At 36.3% G+C, this 27,909-nt stretch overlaps 1 protein-coding gene across 1 annotated transcript in view; it reads right to left on the reverse strand.

Moving 5' to 3' along the window:
• PGM2L1 (phosphoglucomutase 2 like 1) overlaps positions 1–27,909 on the reverse strand; it is an 89,689-nt gene that overhangs the window by 48,913 nt on the left and 12,867 nt on the right. The window contains exons 2-5 of the mRNA XM_069070838.1: positions 19,212–19,379; positions 15,838–15,944; positions 14,826–14,910; positions 4,218–4,301 (exon numbers count right to left, since the gene is read on the reverse strand). Coding sequence (XP_068926939.1) covers positions 4,218–4,301; positions 14,826–14,910; positions 15,838–15,944; positions 19,212–19,379 — 444 coding nt within the window. The remainder of the gene's footprint in view (positions 1–4,217; positions 4,302–14,825; positions 14,911–15,837; positions 15,945–19,211; positions 19,380–27,909) is intronic.

Consider the following 27,909-nt stretch of genomic DNA (forward strand, 5'->3'; position numbering starts at 1 on the left):
AGATAGGCCTGAACCAAACTGTAGTGCATTAAATGCTAAGGTAAAGCCTTATGTGATAAAGAACATAATTACAATTATTATCTGATTTGCCTAAAGGGTCCTTTCATTAATTGCAATAGGAATTTGGCTTTATATAAAAATATACTGAGCTAACAGACTATTAAGCGCCCTTTCACATGGGATTAGTCCAAAAAATGCTGATTATAGTAATGGTTAGTCTTTTACAGAAGCAGAATATACAGGAGAACAATTAAAACACAATTCATCACTACAAATCAAATCACATCCTAAGATTCTCAACTCTATACACATAAGGCAAGGGGAAAAAGGGTGTTAAATAAGATTCTCTCTAAAGTCTCTTCTAACTCATTTAGTCAAACTTCCCATGTAGGAATCCCCTCTTCAGGACTCCTACACATAGTTTCTTCTTGAACACACAGAATGAGGAAGATCAGCTTTTATTTGAATACCTTCAGGAAGCAGGAAAAACATCATTTCATAAGAAATCCCTTGTTGCTGGATAGTCCTTTAGTATGTTGAGCTTGTTTGGATATCTGTAATTTCTATTAATTGGCTCTACTTCTTTCATTTGAAACATCACAAAACAAGCCTGTACTTCCTTTCCTTGACAAATACAGTGATGGTCTGATTTTTAGGCCTCCTTCCTTGAACCTTCTTTCCCCACTTGCCTTCTTATTACTGACTCATTTCTCACTCCTTGTAGAGGCATACTGATGCTTCCCCTTTCCTCTATAGGTAATACGTTACTAACTGTATTAGAACAGTACTTTAATCTAAATTTCTTGCTCTAATCTGAATGAAAAAATCTTTCTTTAACTATCAATTCCCCAAACAATGTCTTGCACCAAAATCTTTTTATATGATTCTTTAAAAAGCCTTATTACTTCCTGAGAGAAAACTGGGGCACCTCAAGAAGAATCTCTAAATTCTTGAAAAATGGATAAGTAGCAACTAGAATTAGATTGGAAACACATGAACCTAATAAAAGTCATTACTTATCTTCATCCTGGAATAGAATGATAAGTTTAGGCAAAGAAATCTGCAGGATGCACCAAAAGCTAAGTGATGAATCACAACTGTTCAATGAACTTTAGTCTAAGCTCTGGAGCTGCTGATTGGGAATTGTGTGTTTATTTGGAAATACAATAAATTGTAACTTCAAAAAGGTTTGTGTCAAAAAGAGATTTCCCAGGACAAGAGGAATTCCTATCCCTTTGTATCTTCTCTCTCTAAGCAAAGATTCTGAATGAGTCATGAAGCTTGAATGTGAATCCTGACTGTGTCATTCAGGGACCTTGGGTAAGTCATTGAACTATGGGTCTCAATTTTCTAAGAATAATGGTCAAAGGTTATGTTTAGACTAAATGATCCTTCTCAGAAGGTGCTTCCCAGTTCCACGTATCTGATCCAAGGACTCCTTTAGAGGTTACCACAGCAATGGTGTTTTTGTTCCTGTGGTGCCCAGTACATGGAATGCCTATTTTTTTTTTTGCCAGTTGCTTTGCCCTCCTCTTTGGTCGCTGAATTCCTAACCACTGGTTTTACTGTATCTAAAACTGTAAAAAATCATTCTTAGCTCTGAGACCATATAAAAATTGGCCCAGCCTACAGTCTGGCAGCCTCTGCTTTAAAGCCCAACTTAAAGCTTCCTCTTCCACCACAAAGTTTTCCTCATCCCCTCAGTCAGGAATTAACTCTATCCTTGGAACTCACATAACACATCCCTCGTGCATTTGGATATTACTCACCCCACCACACACACAGACCTTGGCACCCAAGACAAAGCTCCATAAAATCAAGGACCATGTATTACCTAAACTTTACCCACTGTCTACCAGAGATCTATGCATAATAAATACTTAATCATTAGTAATAATTTTGAATAATTTTTGCCTTTTTTGCCTAATTATGCCTTTGAATAATTTTTGCCTTTTTTGTATTCCTAGAACTTAGTACAGTGCCTGGCACATAGTAAACACATAATAAATACATGCTGATTGCTTGAATTGTCAATTTTTTTTAGTTTACTTTTAATCTTTTATTTTCCAGGCTAAACGTTTATAGCCTTTTAACTGTTTCTCAACTGACAGAGTTCAGAATGAAAGAGACACAATTTCAGGTTTAGATGAGGCCTCAGTGGCCATCTAGTCAAAAACGAATCAACATTATGACATCTCAGACAAGTTCTTATCCAGCTTTTCTCTGAAGAACAACAATGAAAGGAAATCCAACAGTTCCTAAAGCATTCTATTCAATTTTTGTAATTTCTTAGTAACTTCTCCTGACAACAAACCTAAATTTTGTTGTTGTTAGTTGTTTCAGTCATGTCCAACTCTTCATGACCCCATTTGGGGTTTTCTTGGCAAAGATAACTGGAGTGGTTTGCCATTTCCTTCTCTAGCTCATTTTACAGATGAGGAAGTGAGGCAAATAGGGGTCAGTGACTTGCCCAGGGCCAAACAGTTAGAAAGTGTCTAAGGCCTTATTTGAACTCAGGTCTTACTGACTCCATGCCGCACACTCTATCCACTAGCCACCTACTGTCACCTAGCTGCCTAAACCTAAATCTACCTCTCTGCAATCTCCATTCACTACTGGTTTTGCCTTTTGGTGGCAAAATGAGTTTAGTCTTTTTTGTACATGATAGCCCTTCAAGTATTTGAGCACAGCATCTGTGTACCCTCAAAGTTTCTCTTCTCCAGGCCAAATAACCCCATTTACTTCAACCGATTCTTATTTGAATTGACTAAGTGCCATTCAACATTCTAGCTCCCATCCTCTTGAAGTGGCTTGTCAATATGCTTCTGAAGTGTTACATACAGAATTGAACACAATATTCCAGATGTAGTCTGAGTAGAGCAAGAGTGCAGTGACTTTGCCTGGGAAGCTCTGCCTCTTAATTCAGCCTGAGCCTGCCCTCGAGTCCTCATCTGTTCTCCAAATCACATTTCTGACTCAGTCTGAGCCTATAATTACTACACTTTCAGGTCTTTTTTTCCAAGCATGTCTCCCTTATCTTATACTTGTTAAGTGTAAGATATTATTTTAACCCAAACAAATTTCCTCTTATTAGATTCAGCCCAATGCTCTAGTCTATGAAGATCTTTTTGGAAACTGACTGTAATCAACAGTGTTAGCTCACCTCAGCTTTGGGTTATATGCAAATTTCTTAAACCTACTATCAATGCCTTAATCAAAATCACTTATAAAATACTGATAAAAATGTTAAACTGTATGGTGTCAAGCAGAGATCACTGGAGTATTCCACTGAAGAACTCTTGCCAATTGCCACAAAACTATCACTCTAAATCAAGGATTCAACCATTCTGAATTTATCAAACTATACTACTGTGTAACCCAAATCTTTCCATCCTTTCCAAAAGAAAAGTATGAGAAACTTTTTTAAATGAGTTTCCAAAATCTAGGTAAAATATAACTACAACCATCTTCCAATCTACCAGTTTGGCAAGCCTGTCAAAAAAGGAAATTAGTCTAGCACGACTATTTGCTGAATCTCTAGAAGCCTGATTATATCTTTAATACTCTGCTCTAGAATTTTCCCAGGAATAAAAGTCAAGCTTACTGACTTATAGTTGTCCTCCTCCTCCTTTTTCCCTTGATCCTTTGCCAGTACTGTGGCATCTCTCCTCTTCTACACAATCTTTCAGATACAATGGACTCGGCTTAGCAATTATATCAGCCAATTCTGTTAGTACCAAAATAGTTCATTAGGGCCAGAAGACTTAAATCCATCAAGGATAGTTAGATTTTCTTTTATGTTCTTATTTCCTATTTAATGAAAACCCTATCTGTGCAGTTACCATGGAAGAAACAAGGGCTTATGATCTATTCAGCAGTCAGCAATTCTTTAGGTGACCTTTAAGTGACCTATGGCCTTTTGCAAAAATAGAATATGGCTTTTACTATCCTCTGAGCACTCACTAATTTGTCAATGTCTCTTCTAAAACACGGTGTCTAAAATTATACTACAACATTACATTTACAATTTTTTCCTTCCACCCACCATTTTTGCTTTAGAACAGCAATGAAGCTTGATCTTCCTCATTCTATATTTGAATGTTTAAGTTCTGAACTTAAATGTAGGCCTTTATACCATTCCAAGATCATTTGGATCTTGACTTTATCACATATCATATTAATTATATGTCAAAAAAGTCTTTACCCCCAAGGTTTACCTTGTATCCATTGTCTTCCTTACGGTTATGGGAGGCAGTAATCATCACACCTGCAACTGCTTTCAGTTCTTGAACAGCATAGGGCTAAAAAAAAAAAAGAAACAGTCATAGACCAAATTAATTATCTTGTTATTAAATTTTGATTTAAGAAAAATTTGGAGTATTTGTCTTTGTATCCCCAGTGCCTAACACATAAAAGGTGCTTCAAAAATACCTGCTGACTTATATACTGTAATAATAGCTGATAATAAAAATTGCTGGCATTTACAGAGAGCTTTAAGATTTGTAGAGTATTTTACAAATATTATCAAATTTTATCCTCACAACAACCCTGGGTCCTGGAGTCAGGAGGGCCTGAGTTCAAATCCAGCCTCAAACACTTGACACTTAGTAGTTGTGTGATCCTGGGCAAGTCACCTAACCCCAACTACCTCCAACAACAATGACAATAACAACCACCACCACCCTAGGAGGCAGGTGCTATAATTGTCTCCATTTTGCAGATCAGGAAGTTGAAGCAGATACAGGTTAAGTGACTTGCCCAGGGTTACATAGGAAGCAAGTGTCTGAGGCCACATTTGAGCACAGTTCTTCCTGATTCCAGACCCAGCATTCTATCCACTTTGCATTAAATATCAAAATGCATTAGAAAGTATAATAAAAATGATACAACAAATAAAAGACACAGACTCATAAAGAACTTAAATTACTGAGTGAATGAGAAATTTTTGACACCATTAAATGTGACGATAGTACAAATACCAGAAAGATAACTGATAAAGCATTGGGCAAGTTACTTAACCCCAATTGCTTTAAAAAAATTTAAAAAAAAAAAAGGTCTCATGATCTGTCATTTGAAATTGTGGCTGGTCATTTCTTTTCTTTTTTTTTTTTTTTTTGCTTTTTGGAGGGGGGGCAGGGCAATTGGGGTCAAGTGACTTGCCCAAGGTCACACAGCCAGTAAGTGTTAAGTGTTTGAGGCTGGATTTGAACTCAGGTCCTCCTGACTCCAGGGTCGGTGCTCTATTCACTGTACCACCTAGCCGCCCCAAAGTTGGTCATTTCTTTCATGAGAATTCAAAAGTCTTCAAAATTGTTTGTTTTTACAGAATTTCTATTGTATAAATTGTTCCACTAGTTCTGCTCACTTCACTACTTCACTCAGCATCTGTTCAAGTCTTCCCAAGTTTCTCTGAAATCTTGATCTTAATAATTTCTTACGCAACAATAGCATTTTATCACTTTCATGTACTACAACTTGTTCAGCTATGCCCACCTGATGGGCAGTCTCTCAGTTTTCAATTCTTTGCCATAACAAAAAAGGTGTTGTAACTACTTTTGCAAATACTAAAGAGTTTCATTTTCCTTAGACCCCTCTCTCCTTTGATCTGCTGTCCCTCTTATCTCCATCCTTCCTTCCTCTCCTTGTTGAGTGAAATGTATTTCTGTACCCAACTGTGTATAGGTGTGTATGTATTCTTCCCTTTAACAAGTTCAGAGTGAGGTTCAAGTGTTGCCCACTCCCTCACCACTTTTGTCCTTGTTTATATATCTACTTTTTAATATGTTTTTTACATAAATTTCTACTCACAATTATGTGAGTTAATTTCCCCCACCCTTCCTGTTTCCCCTTCCCCCAATGTCTTCCTCTTCCCCTCTCTTTCCATAATTCTTTTAAGATCATCAAGACATAACAAAACCACCCCCAGATCTTCTGCTTAATTAGACTTCTGTTATCATCCCTGATGACAGAGTTCTGAAAAGATACATATATTATCTCCCCATATTACAAAGTGCCTAATTTATCCTTATTTAATCTTTTATGATATTCACTCATGTTTACCTTTTAATGTTTCTCTTGACCTCTGTGTTTCAACTTCAAAGTTTCTGGTGTTTTCATCAAGAATGCTTGGAAGTCCCCTATTTCATTAAAGGTTAATTTTTTCCCCCTATAGGATTTTACTGGATAAGTTATTCTTTGTTGTAAGTCTATATGCTTTGCCTTCTGAACAAGTTCTCCACTCCTTTAAAATGGTGGCTGCTCAATCATGTGTGGTCCTGATTGGCTCTTCAGTACTCGAATTCTTTCTTTCTGGTTGCTTGCTGTATTTTTTCTCTGACCTGTAAACTCTGAATTTTGGCTATAATATTTCTATTGTCATTTTGTGCTTTGTTTCTAAGGGATCTAGGGAGTTTTCTTTCATGATTTCTTGAAATATGATTTCTAGACTCTCTTTATGGTTAGAGCTTTCAGGTAGTAAGATGATTTCCTCTCTTCAATCTGTTTTTGAGATCAACTATTTTTGCAATGAGATACATTACATTTGCTTCTATTTTTTAAAGTTTTTATCTTTAATACTTATAATTGTCTCATGAAGTCATTAACTTCTATTCGTTCCATGCTAATTTTCAGGGAGTTTGTTGTTTGGACAAACTTTTGTACTTCCTGTGCCAACATTAATCCATTTCGAATTCTTTATTCCATGATGCTCATTTCTTTTCTAATTCTTTTCTAGTTATTCCATTTATTTAAAAAAATGTAAAACTCTTCTCAAAAAAAAAAATCTTGTCTTATCTCTTCCAGGAATTCTAGTTGAACTTGTACCCATGCTATCCTTGACTTTGGTGTTAGAGGTTTTGTAGTTATTCTGTTCTTCTGGTTTTGCGTCTTAAGTATAGCTATTATAGCTATTACAATAGCTCTTTATAGTAAGATTCTTTTTGTTTGTTTATTTGTTCAGTCTTACAGCCTTTATATTAAGATTGGGTACTTACTTACACTTTATATTAAGATTGGGTACTATGTATTCTGGAGGAAATATCTGAGCTGACTTTTTGTCCTCCTGTGTCCTTGTGCTGCTTTCATGATGGTTTTGAGTATTATGTTATTCCAGGATCTTAGGGACAATTCAGTGTGGGAACCTAAAGGCTTTCAGTGCTCTCAGAGTTGTCTGATCCAGGGCAAACTCTGACTGTTAACTTCCTGATCTGAGATCTGCAAATTCCTGACCTGATTCTGGGTCTGAGCAATACACCTATGGGAACTGCCCCTTGCTGCAACAGTAGACCAGCAGCTCTCAAAGTGGGGTCTGGGGAATTCTGGGACCCCTGAGATCATTCAGGAGATCTGTGAGATCAAAATTATTTTATTTTTAGAATAATATAAAGACATTTTAATACATAATGAGAGATATAACCCACATTAGCAAAGTTTTTTATATAATATAATCTTTAAGAATGTAAAGGGATGTTTAATTTGATTTTAAGAAGAAAAAAGAAAACCAAATTCTAATATCAAAAAATGAAAAGGGTGAATTCACCACCAGTGAAGATGAAATTAAAGCAATATGCCAATCTAACAACCTAAGTGAAAAGGATGAATATTTACAGAATATAAATCGCCCAGATTAAGAGAAGAGGAAATAGAATAAATAACCTTATCTTAGAAAAAGAAATTGAACAAGTCATCAATGAGCTCCCTAAAAAAAATCCCAAAGGGGGTGGCTAGGTGGCGCAGTGAGTAAAGCACTGGCCCCGGATTCAGGAGAACCTGAGTTCGGTTCCAGCCTCAGACACTTAACACACACACACACACACACACACACACACACACACACACACACACACACAAAACTAGCCGTGTAACCTTGGGCAAGTTACTTAACCCCAACTGCCCTCCCCCCAAAAAAAAATCCCAAAGACAAGATAGGTTCACAAGTGAACCATACAAAACATATAAAGAACAATTAATTCCAATACTATGTAAACTATTTGTAAAAATAGGCAAAGGAGTCCTAACAAATTCCTTTTATGACACAAATATGGTACTGATACCTAAACCAGAAAGAGCAAAAACAGAGAAAGAAAACTATAGACCAATTTCCCTAATGAATACTGACACAAAAAAATTTTAAATTAAATACAAGCAAGGAGATTACAGCAATATAGCACGAAGATCATACACTATGACCAGGTGGGTTTTATACCAGGAATACAGGGTGGTTCAATATCAGAAAAACTATGAGCAGAACTGACCATATCAATAACAAAACCAATAGAAATCATATGATTATTTCAAAAGATACAGAAAAAGGTTTTGACAAAATAAAACATCCATTTGTATTAAAAACACTACATAGCATAGGAATAAATGTAACTTTCCTTAAAATGATACACAGCATCTACCTAAAACCATGAGCGAGCTTAATTTATGATGGGCATAAGCTGGAAACCTTCCCAATAGGATCAGGTGTGAAGTAAGAATGCCCATTATCACCACTATTATTCAATATTGTACTAGATATACTAGCCATAGCAATAAGAAGAGAAAGAGAAGTTGAAGGAATTAGAACATGCTTTGCAGAAACAAAACTCACTCTTTGAGATATGACAGAATAACTTAGAGAATCAACTAAAAAACTAGTTGAAATAATTAACAACATTAGTAAAGTTGCAGGATATAAATAAACCCAGATAAATCATCAACATTTCTTTATATGACCAATAATGTCCACCAGTAAGAGATATAAAGAGAAATTCCATTTTAAATAAATGTAGACAACATAAAATAGTTGGGAGTCTACCTATCAAGACAAATCTAGGAACTATATGAACACATTTATAAAACATTTTTCACACAAATAAAGTCAGATTTGAACAATTAGGAAAATATTAATGGCTCATGGGCAGGCCAAGCCAATAAAATAAAAATGGCAAGTCTACCTAAATTAATTTACTTATCCAGTGCTTTATCAAACTTCCAAAAAAGTATTTTATAAAACTAGAAAAAATAATAACAAAATTCATCTGTAAGAACAAAAGGTCAAGAATATCAAGGGAATTAATGGGAAAAAATGTGAAGGAGGGTAGCCTAGCTAAACCAGACCTTAAATTATATTATAAAACACTAATCATCAAAACAATCTGATACTGGCTGAAAAATAAGAGTGGTAGATCAATGGAATAAATTAGGTACACCATATACAGTAGTAAATGACCACAGTAATCTAGTGTTTCATAAACCCAAAGATCCAAGTTTTGGGGACAAAAACTCATTACTTGACAAAAAGTGCTGGGAAAACTGGAAAACAATTTGGCAGAAACTAGGTATAGGCCAATATCTCACACCATATACTAAGATAAGGTCAAAAAGGGCACATGATTCAGACATAAAGGGTGATACCATAAGCCAATTAGGAGAGTAGGGAATAGTTTGTCAAATCTGTAGATAAGGGGAAAATGTATGTCCAAAAAGGAGACAGAGAGCATTAGGAGATACAAATTATTTTCTGATTATATTAAATTAAAACCTTTTTGCACAAACAAAACCAATGCAACCAAGATTAGAAGAAAAACAAAAAGCTAAGAAACAATTTTTACAGTAAGTGTCTCTGATAAAGGCTTTATTTCTTAAATATATAGAACCAGTCAACTTTATAAGAATACAAATCATTCCCCAATTGATAAATGATCAAAGGAGGCAGTTTTCAGAGGAAGAAATCAAATATATCTATAGTCATATGAAAAAATCACTACTGATTAGAGAAATGCAAATTAAAATGCCTCTGAGGTACTACCTCACACCTATCAGATGGGCTTATATGACAGAAAAGGAAAATGATAAATGTTGGAGGGGATGGGGGGAAACTGGGACACTAATGCACTGTTGGTGGAATTGTGAACTGATCCAGTCATTCTGGAGAACAATTTGTAATTATACCAATGACCCAGCAACACCAATATTATGTCTGTATCTCAAAGAGATATATAAAAAAAAAAGGAAAATAAATCATTTGTACAAAAAGGTTTACAAGCACTTCTTTTTGGCAAAGAATTTGAAATTGAGGGGCAATAGCTGAACAAATTGTGGTATATGAATGTGATGGAAAACTATTGTGCTAAAAGAAATGATGAGCAGGATGCTTTCAGAAAAACTTGGAAAGACCTGAACTGATACAAAGTGAAGTGAGAAGAGTCAGAAGAACACTGTACATAGTAATAGCAATTTTGTACGATAATCAACTGTGAATGACTTAGCTATTCTCAGCAATACAATGATCCAAGACAATTTCCAAATGACTCATGATGAAAAACTATTCACCTCCAAAGAGAACTGATGGAATCTGAATGCAGATTGAAGCATACCAGTTTTCACTTTATTTTCTTTCTTTCTTTTGGTCTGTGTTTTCTTTCACAATATGACTAATATAAAACCTAGATCAAATTTCTTGCCATTAAATGAATGTTAAAAATTGTTTTTATATGCAATTGGAAAAAATAAAATACTATTAAAACAAAGAATGTAAAGTTTGAAAATCACTGCAGTAGACTGAAGTTGGGCTCAGCCCCTGTCAGCCAGATGGAAAATTTTGCTTGTTCAGTGATAGAACTTTGGTCTGGGTTTCTTGCCTTAGTTATTTCACTATAGGCTTTAGATTGGGATAGAGCCTGAAACTGAGACACATCTCCTACTTTTTTTTCATGGGGTTAGAACTGCATAGCTGCTGTTTCTTTATGAATGTGTTCCTTACTCAGTATATAGCCTAGGGTCCTTGAGGGCTCTTCACCCCAGAAAGCCACCTCTACGTACAGTTCTTCTCCTCAGTCTACCCTGGATCTATGACACAGAACTGGGTAGGTAATGAGTAACAAAGCTGCCAGTTGATACCTGTTCCTGTACGCTGTACAAGGTCAGCCTCCTTTGTGTGGGTCTAAAATTTTCTTTTGTCCTAGTGCTTAGCTTCAACCTATACTAGAATGTTCTGCACTGTTGTTCCTGGCTAGACAAGTTTTCATGGACCTCTCCATATATCTCCCTTTAATGAAGTGTGCTAGAAAAAATAATTCCTGTGATTTAAAAAAAATACCAATTAGGACTGGGTCTGGTACTTTTCCAGACCTGTATGGAAGATTTGTAGCAGAAATCTCAACTATGTATCTTCCTGCTCATACAATGATTATCCATATTCATTCTTCTCTTGGTACTTGGCTGTGTGGAATGGACAGGGTTGAAGTAAGGCAAGGATGGAGGCAGGGCGGGATAAGAAGCAGAGGTCTAAAGAAAGAGTCAAATGTCTGGGCTGGGAAAAGAGTCCAAAGACTCCAATAGAAATGTGAACTGGTTTCAGGCCTAAAAAGAGTACCTGAAAGAGTTCAAAAAGCATTTTAAAAATCAAATAAGAGAGGCAGATGAAAAATTGGGAAAAGAATTGATGGTAATGAAAGAAAATCATTCATAAAAGAGTCAACAGATTCATAAAGGAGGTACAAAAAACATTGAGGAAAATAACACCTTAAATATAGAATAGGTCAAATTGTAAAAGAGAAATACTCTTGTTCAGCTCATTCTTACTAAAAAAAAAATCCTGCAGAAGTCACTGGATCTTAGGGTTGCTAATGGAAACATTAACCAAGATCATATCAAGGCTCTGTGACCCATTTTGGAATCCCTTAAAGCTTTTTTCATGGGGTCCAGTGTGCCACAGAAGAGGTAAGCATTTAGTTCTTCAAAATAGTCATGGATTAAACAGGTACAGAAGTTGAGGCTTTCATAATGGGAATCAACCTTAGTACTAGTTTAGGTACTGAAAGAGAGAGTGCAATATCCTCTTAATCAGTCTCTCTTCTCCAATTTACTCCCCATCCAGTTGCCAAAGTGATTTTCCTTAAGTAGAGACCCAACTGTCTACCTTACTACTCAACAGATTCCCATGGCTTCCTACTACTTCCTACTAATGCTTCTGGGATAAAGTATCAGTTTCTCTATTAGGCATTCAACGTCATTCACAACCTGACCCCTATGTAGCTTTCAGTCTTACAACACATTACTCCCCTTCACAAACTCTATGGTATGGCCAAATTGATGTTCTTACCATTCCTAACATGAGACACTCCACCTATCACCACTTCGCTTCTGTCCTGGCTGTTCCCCCAGGCCTGAAATACACTCCCCCTCATCTCCACCTCTCAAAATCCCTTGTTCCCTTCAAGGTTCAGCTCAAGTACCAACTTTTACATGAAGCTTTTCTTGATTCCCCTGGTACTAGTGCCATGCTTCACAAACTGCCTCCTTTCTTGATGAGAATAAAAGACAATTTGGTCTGTTTCTTCATTCTCAGTCTCACTTTGAGACCCTTAGGCCCCTGTCATTTTGAGTTTCAACATCTAAAGTATATACTATTCAATTACATCATTCTTTCCAAATCCTTGTCACCATTGTCAGGATTCCCATGCCAAGACCAGTCCTCTCTTTTTACTTTTAGGAAACACACTGTTTTCTAGAGCTAAGATCCAGTAAGCAAGCTATGTCCTGAGCTTGGCATAACAACAATCCTTTGTGCTCACCCTCTGGGTGAACTCAACCACAGCAAAATCCCAGAATTGTTTCTCACCAGCACCAGGTGGTCCCTGAGCTTGGACAAGCACCTGTAATACCTGTGTTCTGGTCATGAAGCCCTGCTATGAATCAAACTTGTCATACTGTTGCTGTTACCTGTCACTATCAGGGTTACAGCTCACTGTGTAGCCACTGGTATAAGTTACCTACACTAAAGCAGATCTCCTACTAGAGGTATCCCTGACATGTGTGTCTATATTCCCTCCTCCAATGGAATAAAGAAAGCCTTTTGCTTATAACCACTGTTAGCTCTTTGGTTTTGCTTTGTTTTATTTTACTGTTAAAATTAACTGTGATTTTGATAACCTGTGTGAGCTCTCTAATTTTGGTTTTTTTTTAAAGTTAACAGCAATTGCAGAGCTGCTGTGGCTTTTTGGTCATTTGTTATCAGAGCTGACACTATCATCTTAACCCAACCTATTTCTACCTTTTCCTCTCCATACTTGTTATAATTCTTGCTGACTTTAACATCCAAAATGATGACCCATATGACACACCCTGCTTTTCATCATCTGTGACTCTAATGACTTTCACTTCCACTTCACCTCAGTTCTGATCTGTTTCTAAGAGGTTATATTTAATGTTTCTCTGTTGTAAGGTTAATGGGATAGAAGATCTTCTCTGCCCAATAACAGGTCTCACATGGAGACCTGGCGCAGAGCCAATTAGGCTCTAGGCTCTAGGGATCCCCATACCTTTCCCATTAAGTGCTGATTTCCAAGCTTCTCAGAACTAAGCCAATCAAGTGCTTTGATTGGAAACAGCATATACTGTATTGCTTGGAGGGAAAGGGGTAGGAAGAGGGAGGAACTTGCTTAGGGGAACTTGCTTTCCATGTCTGAGGTCCTTGGATTGGTGATGAGCACCTTACTAAATCTTGCCTTTTGGTATCCTAATAGCAATGTTTCAAATAAATATTTTGATTTTGTCTTGGAGGAAGAGAGTTTATGTTTTGTGAACCAACCATGGAGATAAGCATGCATATTCACAGCAGCTTCTATAAGTATCACATTGGCATTACATTAGTGTGAGCACAAGCAAGGTGGGATTTTTGTTTTTTTTCTTTTTGTTGCTGCAGTTCAATTTCCTAGGCTCAGGCTGAACTGCAAACATCTGAAGGATTAATCTCTTTTGAACCCTGATAATTCACAGCTGTGCTAAATCAAGTAGGTTTTGTGTCTTCTAGCTTGAAGCCAATCAGGGGCCGGGTCTTTGTTATATATTATGGGAGGTTGGCATTTTGCTTTGGGGGTTCACTCATGAGAAGGATCTTTTGATTTCCTGGTCAAGATTCTGAGTAGCCATATGTTCAGAGCTCCTTCCCCCAGCTGCCTAGATGTCTGTGCTCCCTCAATCCAATGATGTATGTAAAGTGCACAGCAATATTACTATGTTCAGACAGCTGGAGCCCTGTCTGTTGGTCTTTGTGCTAATTTCTCTGCTTGTATTTTCTATACTCACTTCTTTCTCTGTAATTAAAGTAGGATTGTTAATCCTTTAAAGCTGTCTTTCCTTTAAAAAGCAGATCAAAAGAACCTGTGCTAGCAGGTCATCCTGGTTGTGCTAGGGTGCTTGCTGATACACCTTTCTGACTACAACTTCTTTATCTGTCACTTCTCTGACCCTCCAGGTTACTCTTACCATGACGTGCAATCACAGACCCTCCTGCCCAATTCACTTGAGTTCATCAAACCTCCTTCAGGCAAAACTTTCTCCATTAGCCTCTTAAACATTGTCCTCACCCATATCCTACACTTGCTAACTCCCTTGACATTACATTATGTGAATGATGATGATCTTTCAGGTCTCTTTCTAGCTCTAAAATTTCTGTCATCTGTGATTTTTTTCTAAAAATCTTCACTAATTTATTGGACCCAGGCAGTAAAATCACACCTCTCAGGTGCTGGGGACTGAAATAAAAGGATTTTGTATGCCATCTGGTGGTCAATCAGAACTGTTCTGGAACTGAGAAATAACAACAAGTGAAATGACAACCATGATTTCTGGACCCATTAATCTCCGAACTTGGGTTAAAAACTGAATTGACTATTTAAAAATCACAAGCAACAAGTCATCATATACTAAGTGTCAATGAACTGTAGTCTATTCTATTTTTAGACTTTTAGTTAGTTGTGAGAAACTTTTTCAAGCTACAATCTGTTAAGGCATACCTAACAGCACCTAACACATATGAATAAAAGAGTAATACTTACCACAAAAGGCGTAGGAACATATCTTGAAAACAAATACACAGGCACTCCTTTGGACAGCAAAACTGCAGCAGTTAATTTTGCAAGTCTGCAAAGAAAATACTGTACTCAGTCTCATATTTACTATTCTTTTCAGAGACAAAACTTTTGAAAAATATACATGCTACTTTGCATTAAAACATGTAAAGTGATACACAGCATCAATTAGGCAACTTTCAAAAATCAGGAGCTGATTATCGAGGCCTCAAAATCCAATTTAACTCTCATATAAAAAAAAAAAAACTAAAACTAAAATCCAACACTGCTAAACTAGTAGGAGAACAGACTCTTCTCCCTCCTTCAGCCAACAACTCTAAAAGTCAATGACATGGCCAAAGGACAAGAAAAACCAGGAAGGCAAAACAAAAGATGTAGATAATTCAAAATCTATATAATTTGCCTCTTAAAAATTAAGACTTCACAGCAGACCATAAAAAGATTAATCTACATACAAATACTTTATTAACACAGCACAACAAAGTTAAATAGGGTAAAATGTAGAACTGGCTATTTTCTCCAGCTCTGACACCCTTAACCTAAAGTTAAAATGAGAGCAATACAACTTAAACTATAAAATAACAAAAACTCTTACTTTTAAGAAACTTACTCTAGTTACAAAAGTTAGTTTCTTATCATGTTTGCTCTGGATTTTTTTTTTTTTTGCCTTTTGGAGGGCAATTGGGGCTAAATAACTTGCCCAAGGTTACACGGCTAGTTTTTTTGTGTGGGTGTCAAGTGTCTGAGGCCGGAACCAAACTCAGGTCCTCCTGACTCTGGGGTTGGTGCTTTACTCACTGAGCCACCTAGCCACCCTTTGCTCTGGAATTCTTGACTCAAATATAGTTCAGCAAACTCATGATATTTTTTAATAATCTTGTCTTTCAGGGATCCTACTTAAAATCATTCATGCAACTAGATTAATGTTATTGTTTTCCATCTCAATCCACTTATATTTGTCAAAATATGTATGGTGTACCTTTGACTGCTGCAGCTGCTGGTCACCTGACCCCTGGTGTCATAGCCGACAACAAAGCCTCTCTGCTTTAAGTCTGAAAAACATCTCTCAAGGTATTTGTACATCCCCTAGAGCAGATAAAGCATTAAAGAGTTAGCTTCCAGCTAATGCCTTCCTCCACTTTACAGAATTCAATTCAATTACTAGTGTGTTTGGTATCCAGTTTGTGTTTTCCCAGGGAACCACCTTCCCTCTGTAACTTCAGTACCTCTAGAGAGGCTATTATTTGATATGCAGAAGCAAGGTAGTGATTCACTTACTACCTTCAGCTTTCCACAAGACAAAAGTTAAGAAAGCATCCAATGAAATATATACAACTTCTTCATAAAAGAGCAGACCCAATTTAAAGATAATTAAGTTAAAACCTCACAAAATAAGAAAACAGTCAGGTGTAAAGAAAAAGTATAAATGTATCTAAAAGCTAAAGTAATTCACAGCAAAAATTAAAACCATTTCATTAGTTCCTAACTGCTACCCTTCCACAAGGGAAAACTTTCCCCATTTATTCCCTTCTTTACTTATAGAGGGTCAAAATGTTCAAAGTCGGACATTCTCTGCAAATTTTTTTATAACAACCTTCCTATTTCCAATGGTACCACCACCTTCCTGGTCATCTGGGTTAAAAGTAGTCATTCCCTTTTTAAAAATCCCTCTATCTAAACTAGTCTGTTCTCTATCAATTCTTTCTTTAAGATATGTTTCTGGCATCTATTGTTTCCTCTGCATTCCTACTGCCATCACCTCAGGTTGACATTCTTCCAACAACCAAACTGTTTCCCCTTTATCTCTCTGCCAAATCAGCCTTCCTAAAATATCATCTGCTACTTCCCTACTTAAAACATTCAATGGCTTGCTAGTGCCTGGAAGACCCAGTGCATATTCAGCATCCAAGCAATCAAGATCCTAGTCACGACTCTGTCCCACTTCAATGTTCTTTAATGACATCCATTACAGCAATAAGGTTGCCTACACTCCAACTAGCCTGGCTTCCTAACAATCCCCCCAAATCTTGCTCAGCTTCAAGGGGCTTTTCTGTATGCCCACTTTTTATCCTTCAAGATCTTCAAGTTCCAACTCAAGTTCTGTCTCTTTCATGAAGTCTTTGTAACAAACCCACCTTAGTAATTTTTCTTACTCTGGCTCCTGTAGTCTATAATACATGATCACATATTTGGTTATCTACAGTCTTATATTGTTTATAATGTATATGTCTTATCCCACAAGTATACTGTAAATATGAGGACCATTCCTTACCAGAGCTCAGTGGCTTAGGAAGTTAGAAAGCATAGTGAAAAAAGCATTGGATTGGGCATTAGAAGAGCACTGGACTAGAAGAAAAAAATTATGGGACAAAAACCAGGAGACCTGATTGGGACCAGAGGACCTAATTTTGAATTTATCATGTAATAGCTGGCATGATCTTGGTCTACTCATAACCTCTCAGCCTCAGTTTCCTGATCTGTAAAGTAAAAATAACATCACAGGATCATAGATTTGGAGTTCATCTAGTTCAACACCATTTTACAGAGAAGGAAACAGAAGCTCAGGAAGATTAAATGTCTGGCCCAAGGTCACAAGAGGAAATAAGTAGTAGATATGGGATTTAAACCAATTCCAGCACTATTACCTTTCTCACAGGTTTATTCCATGTCTCAGATGAGACAATGGACAAGAAATTATTATAAAACTATAAAACACTATAAAAATATAGTACTTTAGTCCATTGTAACTTCTTTGGCACAAGACAGGCATTTAGGTGGGAGAAATTTAATAAATATGAGAAATTTAATTAATTTATTAAATTTAATAAATATGAGAGAAATTTAATAAATAATTTATTAATTGAAATTTGGAATAGTAGCATCGTTACATAATGGAAAGAACTGAACTTGGGATTAGAACACCTGAGTTTGAGTCTAGTCTTTAATAAATATACATACATACATAAATACACACACAATTGTAAGGAAATTGCTCTGAGTTTCTTCATCTGTAAAATGAGGATAAAACCCTTATACTACTTATACCTGATAAGGAAAGCACTTTATAGTTTACAAAGTTTATGGCATACTTTTCAGTATTTATTTTAAGGATCCATATTATTTTTATGTGACTATTTCCTCAGCCAACATAGATTACAACACCTCTGTGCCTCAACAGACTATTTGTGACTTATAGCGGCTAAAAAAAATATTATCACCTGGTGAGCTTTTCTGAATTTAACAAAAAAGCTAAAACTAGTTCTTAAATCAGTCTATCAGTGAGGTAATATTCTAAACTTTTACAGCTTAGCAGAAAGATATCAATATTTATATTTCACTTACATAGCCTTTAAGAGCCATGGATCAGGTTCATGTCCCACTGAAGTATTAGCCCCACTATATTATCTGTTATGTTACCCAGACAGGTAGGTGGGAGAGGGATGATCCTCATCCACTAATCAAATAACTGAAAAAAAAAGTTATTTAATCCTATAAAAGCATTTTTCTACTCATTTGTAATTATTAGTCTTAAGTGGAGGAAAGTACCATATCACACTTGCAAAAACTATTACTAAAAAAGGTTTGTTATTTATAAAAATCATTAATACAGAGCTGGTTTTTTGGGATAGCAAAGAATATTATAAAATCAGTTATAGTTCAGAAGTCCCCAAATACTTTGTCCATGTTAGTCACACACTCTGAACAGAAAGCACTGTACAAAGTAAGTTGAAAGCTCTGAGAGGTTTCCAAAGGACTGAGGAAGAGGGCTGGTGTTTGTCCAGTCTACTTCCCCCACTACTTTAAGGTTACCATCTCTTGGAGGTCACAAGGCAACTTATTCACCCTTCCCTTGAAGGTCTCAATTTCCTCATTCGTAGGTACTACGTGATCTCCAAGATCCCTTTCAGTTTTAAATCAATGATGATATGATCCTTGAACACTTCATCGTTAGGATTCCCTTAGCAAAGTGATAAAGCATCAATACTGTCAGATCCCTAGCCAGATGCCAACTTGGATACTTTCTCACTCCCTTTGTATTAATTTGAAACACTATAATTCACTTCCTGTCTTTAACCCACATATGGTTGCTAAGTAACAGAGCTATTACCCTCTCAGAATAACCAGAAGGATACCCATATGTAAAGCCAGACTGTGACCTTTAAGGTACACAGATGGCTTCCAAAAAGAGCTAATGGAATGCCCAAAGGTCACAAGTTGGTATGTAATTTATACTGTAGAAGACCTTCCTCTAAATAAAGGAAATGAACAGATAGTCACTATCAGATGTATTAAGCAAAAAAAAAAAAAGGAAATTTGAAAAAATCTGTGTATATGAAATATTTCAATGTATACCTGTGTTGACTGGATAACTGTAAGGTCATTAATATAGCAAAATCCTGCTCCCATAGCAGAACGTAGCCCAGCAGTGCCAAAAGTCATCCTGCAGCAAAGACGATCTCTTAGTTCCTTGTTCATTCCATTCCGTAACAGATTTTCAATTTGTTCTTTTGTCTTGGGATTCTATTAAAAAGAATGTAAATTTTAATCTGTATGAAAAAATAATGAGCAGAATTATAAACCCTTTTAAAGGCGCTTTATGATACTTTGTTCATCATAAATATAAAAATAGGATATTTGGACATTATATGTACATAATATATGTACATGTGTATGCATGTCCATATATATGTATATATGTAAACCAGGAATAGGTGGTACAGTGGATAAGAATACTTGACATGGATCAGGAAAACCTGAATTCAAATCCCACCTCAGAAACAACCTCTCTGCCTCATTATTTTATCTGCAAAATGGGGATAATGACAGCACCTATCTCAGGGTGGTTGTGAGGATCCAATATAATTATAATACTCTCTCCCTACACACACACACACACACACACACACACAAAATAAAATATATAAAACACTTTATAAACTTTAAAGTGCTATATGTGTGCCACTTCTATGATGATAACAATGGTATTTCTGACTTAATTGATTATAGTGAACTCCCAATGCAGGTCAGCAGCACCTCCTTAACAATTTTATAGTCTTAAAGAATTCCCTTGAGCACTGAGATGTTACATGACTTAGAATCACATAGCCAAGGGACATAAATGAATTGGAAGATTATTATGCAGTAAGAAATGACTATTATGAACACTTTCTCTTTGTAACCCTAGGGCTTAGCATGGTCTAAGCTTTTAATAATGCATATCCTCAAGACAATGCCTACACTCTGACCATCATCTTTTTCTCCAAAATCATAACTTTGCTCCTTGGTCCCTTGGCTCAGATAGGGTAGCTTTCCTTTTATTTTGCTTGGGACCAGAACTCCAAGACACATCCTGACACCCTTAATTCCTTTCCAGATACCCTTTAAAGGGCTGTCTTCTCTCATTAGAATGGAGGAATTTTGAGTCTAGGGGCTGTCTTGCTTACTTGTATTTGTATCCCTAGCCCAAGTCAGTGTCTGACACATAATAAGCCCTTGAACATACTTTATCTATATTGTCGATTGATTGGTCCATCGTAAGGAAGGGCATAACAGGGCGGGGTTGGGGGGAAAGGCAATAACGTATAAAAAACAATAAAATGTTTAGCAAACATATGTCCTTAGAAAAGTTAAAAAACACTATGGGTACCAATTATTGATTATATAAAATCCTAAACTGCTACAGTTCAAAATGACCAGAATTTCACCATCAAACTGCTCAATTCATCTTATTAAACTATGTTAAAAGTTGGACTCTCTTATAACTAAGATTTTTTGTATGAACTTGAGGTAAGATCAAGGAAGTAGATGATATATAGCCTGTGAAGAAGGCCTTATCTACTTTTATATTTTAGGAAAAACTGAATAATCATTAGCAATAGTAAATTTCAAGAGAAGGTGATGGTTCAGAGTTAGTACTACACAAAGTAAAGTAGTCTAGTAGGTTACCATGAAAAAGTATAAATTAATTTTGGCAGTACTGTTATTTTTATTATATTGACACACCCTAGCCATGTACACTAAATATTCCTCCAGCTATTTAAGTTGTTCTTTATTTCTTTAAGGGATATTTTGTAATTAAATCTATAAAAGTATTTTGTGTGCTCTGGCAGGTAGATATTCAAGTATTTTACACATTGTGTAATTATTTGGAATGGGATCTCCCTTTCTATTACTGTCTCTTGGATTGTTATTATTATGCATAAATGCTATTATTTTTGAGCATTTACTTTGTAGCCTAAACTTTATTGAAAATATTATTTCAATTAGTATTCTTAATGATTTCCTAGGATTTTCTAAGTAAATTGTCATGTCATCAGCAAAACTGGGATAGTTTTATCACCTCTTTACTTATCCTTGCTTTACTCTAGTATGTACTGAGAAAGCTTCTAGTGTATCCCCAGTACATATAATTCTCATTTTTTGTTTTAGACAGATATATTTCCCTATGTCCATGCTTTGTAAGGATTTTAGCACAAATGAGTAGTGTATTTCATCTAAGGCTTTTTCTGCATCTATTGAGATAATCATGTGGTTTTGTATGTTTTAAAATTTTTAATATTATTCATTATAGTCTGTCTTGCTAATATTGAGACAACTTTGCCATCTCTGTGTTATAAATCCATTTTCATCATAATGAATTCCTTAGATGAATTTCTGTAGTCTTGAGAGAATTTTACTTAAAGTAATTTGAATCAATGTTAGTGAAAATCAGTTTATAGTTCTCCTTTTGTTCTTTACCCTTGTCTGGTCAAGGTTTTAGGTATGTTCTTGTTCTATGCATGTTATAATGTTTGTGTTTATTGATAACTGTTAAGTCTGTAATAAAAAAGAAAAAAATTAAAAGTGATGCTGCAAAGGAAATTTGTTTTGGGTAAGAAATTAAACTAAATAGCCTTTAAATTTCTTTCCAATGGTAAGGTTCTACATTTGTTTAATTTCATATAATAATTAGCTCAGAATCAAGAACTGCCTTTTTAAAAAATGGTTTTTGATGATGTTGTCATGCAAATATCAAGAAGAATAACCTGTCACTCCCCTGCCTTCTCCTACCATGACAACTAGCAACATTCATGGCATATGACTTGAATGTTATGCTTATAATACTGTAGACACATTTTTCTTTTGCAATTTGGTAGCTGATCAGAGTTGTTTTAGATGCAGAAGTACAAGATACAATTCCTTATTGTTTGGCAACATGATTTCTTTTTAATAGAACAAATTTTCACATTTTCTTGAAATACTGATTTAAACAGTCAAGCAAACATTTATTGAGTACTTTCTATCTGCTATGTACTGTGCTGGGTCCTAGGGAAGATACAAGGATAAAAAGAAAGATTTTACAGAGTGATAAAAAATACATGTGTGTGTGTATGTGTGTATAATACAATAATACACATTAGAATGAGAAGTTTATAAAAATATAAAGTACTCTAAATTCAAGACTGTAAGCTCCTTGAGGGCAAGAATGGGTTCGTTTTTTTTTCTTTGAACATAGTAGGTGCTTAGTAAATTCATGTTCACTACCTGATTGATGAGATAGAGTTCACATTCAATTGCAGGTTAGGGAGAAAAAGAAGTCAAAAAAGGTTTCATTTGAACCATCAGCAGCAAGAGATGGAGTGAGAGAACAATTCAGACAAAGGGAATAAAGCGGACAAAGACATTAAAAGGTAAAAAAGCCAGGATACGTTCAAGGGGCAGTAAGTAGTTTAAATTTATTTGGACTTTGAAAATGTACACAAAAGGTGATGATATGAAAAGGTTGGAAGGGTAAGTTGGAGCCAGTCTACAAAGGGCATTGAATGTTTATCTAAGTAATTTAGACTTTATGTTGCAAGTAAAGGAGCAGTCACTAAGGGTTTATGAGATGTGGAATGATGTGATCAGAACTATGTCTTAGGAAAATTAATCTGGTTGCAATGCATTAATTGGAACAGAGAGGGGAAAGATCTGAAGCGGAGAGATCAGACAGAAGATTATGATAGTCCAGGGCCTGAACTACCACAAGGGCAATATGAAAGGTAAAGAGGGAACAGATTAGAGAGATAACTGTTAATTTTATTTCTGCATGACCATGACAGAATTTAGTAACTAAATATATACAAAAAGGAGAAGTTTGGAGATTACCAGTCACGAGTTACGAGTTGAATGGTTATACCATTGATGAAAAACAGGTTTAGGAGAAAAATAACATTAGTTCAATTTTAGAGATTCTATACAGTTAGCCTGTTTTCCCTCCCCTTTTCCTTTCTTCTTTCAGAAGATTTATGCTAAGGCTAGATTTTTCAAGAGGTCTAGGGGTAGGATTTTCTTGGGCAAGTGACCCAACAAAACAACATGTTTTTCCCAGCAGACAAAGTATGCAATGACGCTTCTCTTTCCCATCCCCACCCTCACCCCTACCCAGTTCTAGCCTAGACAAACTGTTCCATATTTATTCTTAAGCCTCTGGGATTCCCAAGGTTAGGAAAAAGAAACAAGTTAGATACCTAGAACTGGTGAGGTTTATAGTGATCATGAGGGAATCATTCTAGGAGGTATTCTTCAGAGAATAAAGAGTCTATCCTGGCCCCAAGCATATCCTAAATACATTAATATTGAAGAATTTTATATTATATTAAATATTAGTGTGCCTGGCAGCCTACCACCAAAAATGGCTTGGTTTTTTTTAGAGGAATGTTTTACCCAGATATAGTCTGTCTTTGCTGATTGCCTCAGATGAGCACATGCCATAGAAAGCTTTTGTCACATGGACTAACATTTATAACCTGTAATTTGTGGTGACATAATAATGTTAACACATTTCTTGGACAGAAATATGTATAGCCTCTACACTTTTTTAAATTAAATTTTTTTGTGAAGCTCAAGCTGCAACATTTCCTAAGTCACAAAAGTTGAGTTTTGATATTTAAGATGGACATTTCAGAAGTCTTTTCCCTTAGTAAAAGAATGCTAATCTGACAGTTTTAACATTTGTCTTAGGAGGCTATCTACAGAATCAGAAAACGAGAAGGGTACTGAGAAGCCATCGAGTACAACTAGTACCTGAATAGGAATTCCTTCTAAATCACCCTTAACAAGCAATTATCTACCTGAAGACAGAGAGGTTAAATGACCTTGCTTTGGGTCACACATTTAGTAGATGTCTGAGTCAAAATTTGAGTTCAAGTCTTCCTAACTCCAAGTTCAACATCCAGGGCTGGGGAAACTGCAGCCTCAAGGGCCACATGTGACCTTCTGGGTTCCTGGGTTTTGACTGAGTCCAAGTTTTACAGAATAAATCTTTTTATTAAGGGGATTTATTCTGTGAAGTTTGGATTCAGTCAAAGGGCCACGTGTGGCCTCGAGGGTGCAGGTTCCATACCCCTGATAGATATTATACAATGTAGCTGCCTCAAAAAGAAGCTAGAAAAGAACTTACTGGGGATTAATAAGGAGCTTTATGCCTCAAGTAAGGGTTGGGATAAAGTATTTTAAAGATTCTATGATTTTCATTATGCAAATAAAAATCATTTTCTTGATTACACATAGGAAAATTTCAATTTCAGGCTGACCACTATCTCTCTTCCTATTTGTTGGAGTATGGTAAGGGAATTCAAGTTTACTTTAATAACTTAAGTAGAAAAAAAAGAGTTCAACAGGTAAATCTACTTACCAAAAACACAAATTATACTTTCAAAATCCAAATAAGTGATTTCAAATTATCTGTAGCTTGGGAAAATATTTCCATCCCCTAAATTAAAACTGACTATATCAACTGACCTCATTCAATGAAGGTACAATGTTCATTGCTGGGAATGAGATGAGAATACAGGTATTCCTTAGTAGATGCCTACTCACAATAGCCTGAACCATAATAAAACTATTTGTAACAACAGAACATGAGAATAGGGGAGGCTAGGTGGCGCAGTGAATAGAGCACTGACTCTGGAGTCAGGAGGACCTGAGTTCAAATCTGGCCTCAGACACTTAACACAAAACTAGCTGTGTGATCTTGGGCAAGTCACTTAACCCCAACTGCCCTCCAAAAAGCAAAAAAAAAAAAAAAAGAACACAAGAATAAAATAACAGGACTCTAATGGTATATGAAGTTTCATGGTAAAAACATGTGTCAATTAGGGAAGTAATTATATACATGTATATATTAAATTCACTTTAACAGAATTCTGAGGTCCCATTGAATGGGTTTATAAATCTGTCAAGAATATAGAGCCAGGGGGCAGCCAGGTAGCACAGCGAGTAAGAGCACCAGCTTCAGTGTCAGAATGACCTGGAGATCGAATCCCGGGCTCAGACACTTAGCACCCACCCAGAAACACCTGGCCGTGTAACCTTGAGCAAGTTACTTAACCCCAATTGCTTAGGGGCGGCCAGGTGGCTCAGTGAGTAAGAGCACCGGCTCTAGTGTTGGGACGACCTGGAGATCGAATCCCAGGCTCAGACACTCAAGCACCACACTCAGAAATAACTGGCTGTGTAACCTTGAGCAAGTTACTTAACCCTGATTGCTTAATAAAAAAAAAAAAAAGAATATAGAGCCAGAAAAGAAGTCTGGATACCAGACTCCTCAAAGTTCTAGTGCTGACTTTTAAAGTCAGAAAGTTAGATGTGTATGAAAGCTTAATTAAAATCTTTAAAAATACTGTTCGTAATGACATAGTTCAAAGCAGAAAAGTAACCTTAGAGGTCATCTTGTCCAGCACCCTCATTTGACAGAAAAGGAAACTAGAGATCATAAATGTGAAGTGACTTGCCCAAGGTCATGTGGCTAGTTTTGTATTAAGTGTCTGAGGCTGGATTTGAACTCAGGTCCTCCTGACTTCAGGGCCAGTGCTCTATTCACTCTGCCACCTAGCCACCCCTAACATAGTTCTTCTTACAACAAATCCAGCTCTCTTTCTACTATACCATACTGGTTCCACATACAAAAAAGAAATACTTAAGAGAAAAAGCCTGCTTGATCCTCTGTGAGAGAAGAGTCTGAATAATCAAGATGATGAATTATAAGAGGAAACAAATGAACCCAGTATCCTTCCCACTGCCTCCTATATCTTTCTTAGGACACCTGCCATATCATAATACATTAGCACAATTTCTGGTATTTTAAGTTCCAGTATTCTTATTTAGAACTTCAATTTCTGATCTGAAATGGAAATTGATAGCTGCCAGTAGTCCTGGCAAGGTATATACAAGATAAATTGTAAATAATCCACAGAAGGAAGGCAGTAGAATTAAGAGAGATTAGGAAAGGCTTCCAGTGGAAGATGGGATTTTTAGCTGGAACTTGAAGGAGGTCAGGGAAACCAGGAATCCAATATGAGGTGAGAGAGCCTTCCATTCCTGAGGAGCAACCAGAGAAAAGGCCCAGAGCCGAGAGATGGACTGTCCTGTCCTTGGAAGAGTCAGGAGGCCATTATCATTGGCTCTCAGGCTAAGTGGTATGATGTGAGGTATAAGAAGACCATGTGCAAAGAGGCAGGCTATGAAGGACTTTAATTGCCAAATGGGGGGTTTGATATTTGATCCTAGAGGTGAGAAGACGCTAGAGTTTATTGAATTAGGGTTGGGGGCAGGAAGACATGGTCAGACCTGTGCTTTAGGAAGATCACTTTGACAGAGACATGTTCCTAAACCTCTCTGGTCCTCACTTAACTCATCTGTAAAATGAGGCAATTGGACTATACTATGTCTAAGGTCCATGATCCTATGATTCATGCTTTTCTGAATTCTTTATATTCCTTGTTTCTCTCTTTCTTTTTCTGTCTCTCTTCTTTCTTTTCTTTTTTTCCTTTTCTTTCCATCAGACCTGTAATTTCTTTGGTATAGGGAGCTCCTTGAGCTTCCTGTCCCTGTACAAATGCAGATCAAGACTGACTGAAATTTGTGGTTATAGAGAAGTGCCTGGAGCACAGAGATTACAGAGTCACACAACCATTTTCTCCTTTGACCCTGTCCCTTTTCAAAAGTGTTTGCTTCTGACTACCCTCTCCCTCAATCTGTCTTCCCTCCCCCATCATCCCCCCCTTTTCCCTCTACTTTCCTGTAGGGTAAAACATACCCAATTGAGCATGTATGTTATTCCCTCCTTAAGCCAAGTCCAATGATAGTAAGGTTGACTTATTCCCTTTCACCTCCCTGCTCTTCCTCTAAATCAGGTCTTCTTAATTCTAAGGCTAACTCTCTCTATCCAGTATGCCATTGCTGCCTCTTCATTATTTCTTCTTTTTATTGGGTAAATAATTTTCTTAATATACTTTGTTAGCACATTTCCTGCATTTTTCAGCATATTCCTCCCCACTACTTGTCTCCATCCCTTATAACAAAGAATACAAAAGAGGAGGAAAAAGTTTAGCAAAACCAGTCAATGTTAAAAATAAATCTGACACTATGGAACCTTCCAATACTCATAATCTTCCACACAAAGAATTGGGGAAGGTAACTTTCTCAAGTCTGAGTGGGGCCAAGGTTGATCATAATTATACAGAATTCATTTTTTTACCATTTTGTTGTTCTAGTAATTGCGTATGTTGTTTTTCCTGGTTCTGCTTACTTCACTTTGCATCATTTCATGTAAATCTTACCATGATAGCTAGATATCACAACTTGTTTAGCCATTCCCCAACCAGGAGGCAACTTATTTTGTTTCTAGTTCTTTGCTACCATAAAAAAATGCTGCTTTGAAGATTTTGTTTTGAAAGTTTCTGTTTTGAAAGACTTTGGCATACACACATAATGAATCTTTTATATTTCAAACTTCTATGTAGATATTTAATAAAATTTGTTCAATTGCATAGAAGGAAAAAATAACAGAATTTGTGATTGATTGAATGTAAAGGATACAAGAGAACTGTCAATCAGTTATTTTAAGAATAGAAATGATATTCAAAAGGGGAGCCAATTGGGAACTGAATAGGCGGGGTGGGGATGTTTGGTTTTAGACAGTATTTAAAATAACACTGTGACATCTTACGGTTGTTGTTCATTTTTCAGTTGTGTCCAGCTCTTCAGGACTCCATTTAGGGATTTTCTTCACAAACATTCTAGAATGGTT

This window comes from Petaurus breviceps, unplaced genomic scaffold, assembly GCF_028583685.1.
Source record: "Petaurus breviceps papuanus isolate PSGF00001 unplaced genomic scaffold, PetGlider_PUasm1.0 90823, whole genome shotgun sequence".
In the NCBI taxonomy this organism is placed as follows: Eukaryota; Metazoa; Chordata; class Mammalia; order Diprotodontia; family Petauridae; genus Petaurus; species Petaurus breviceps.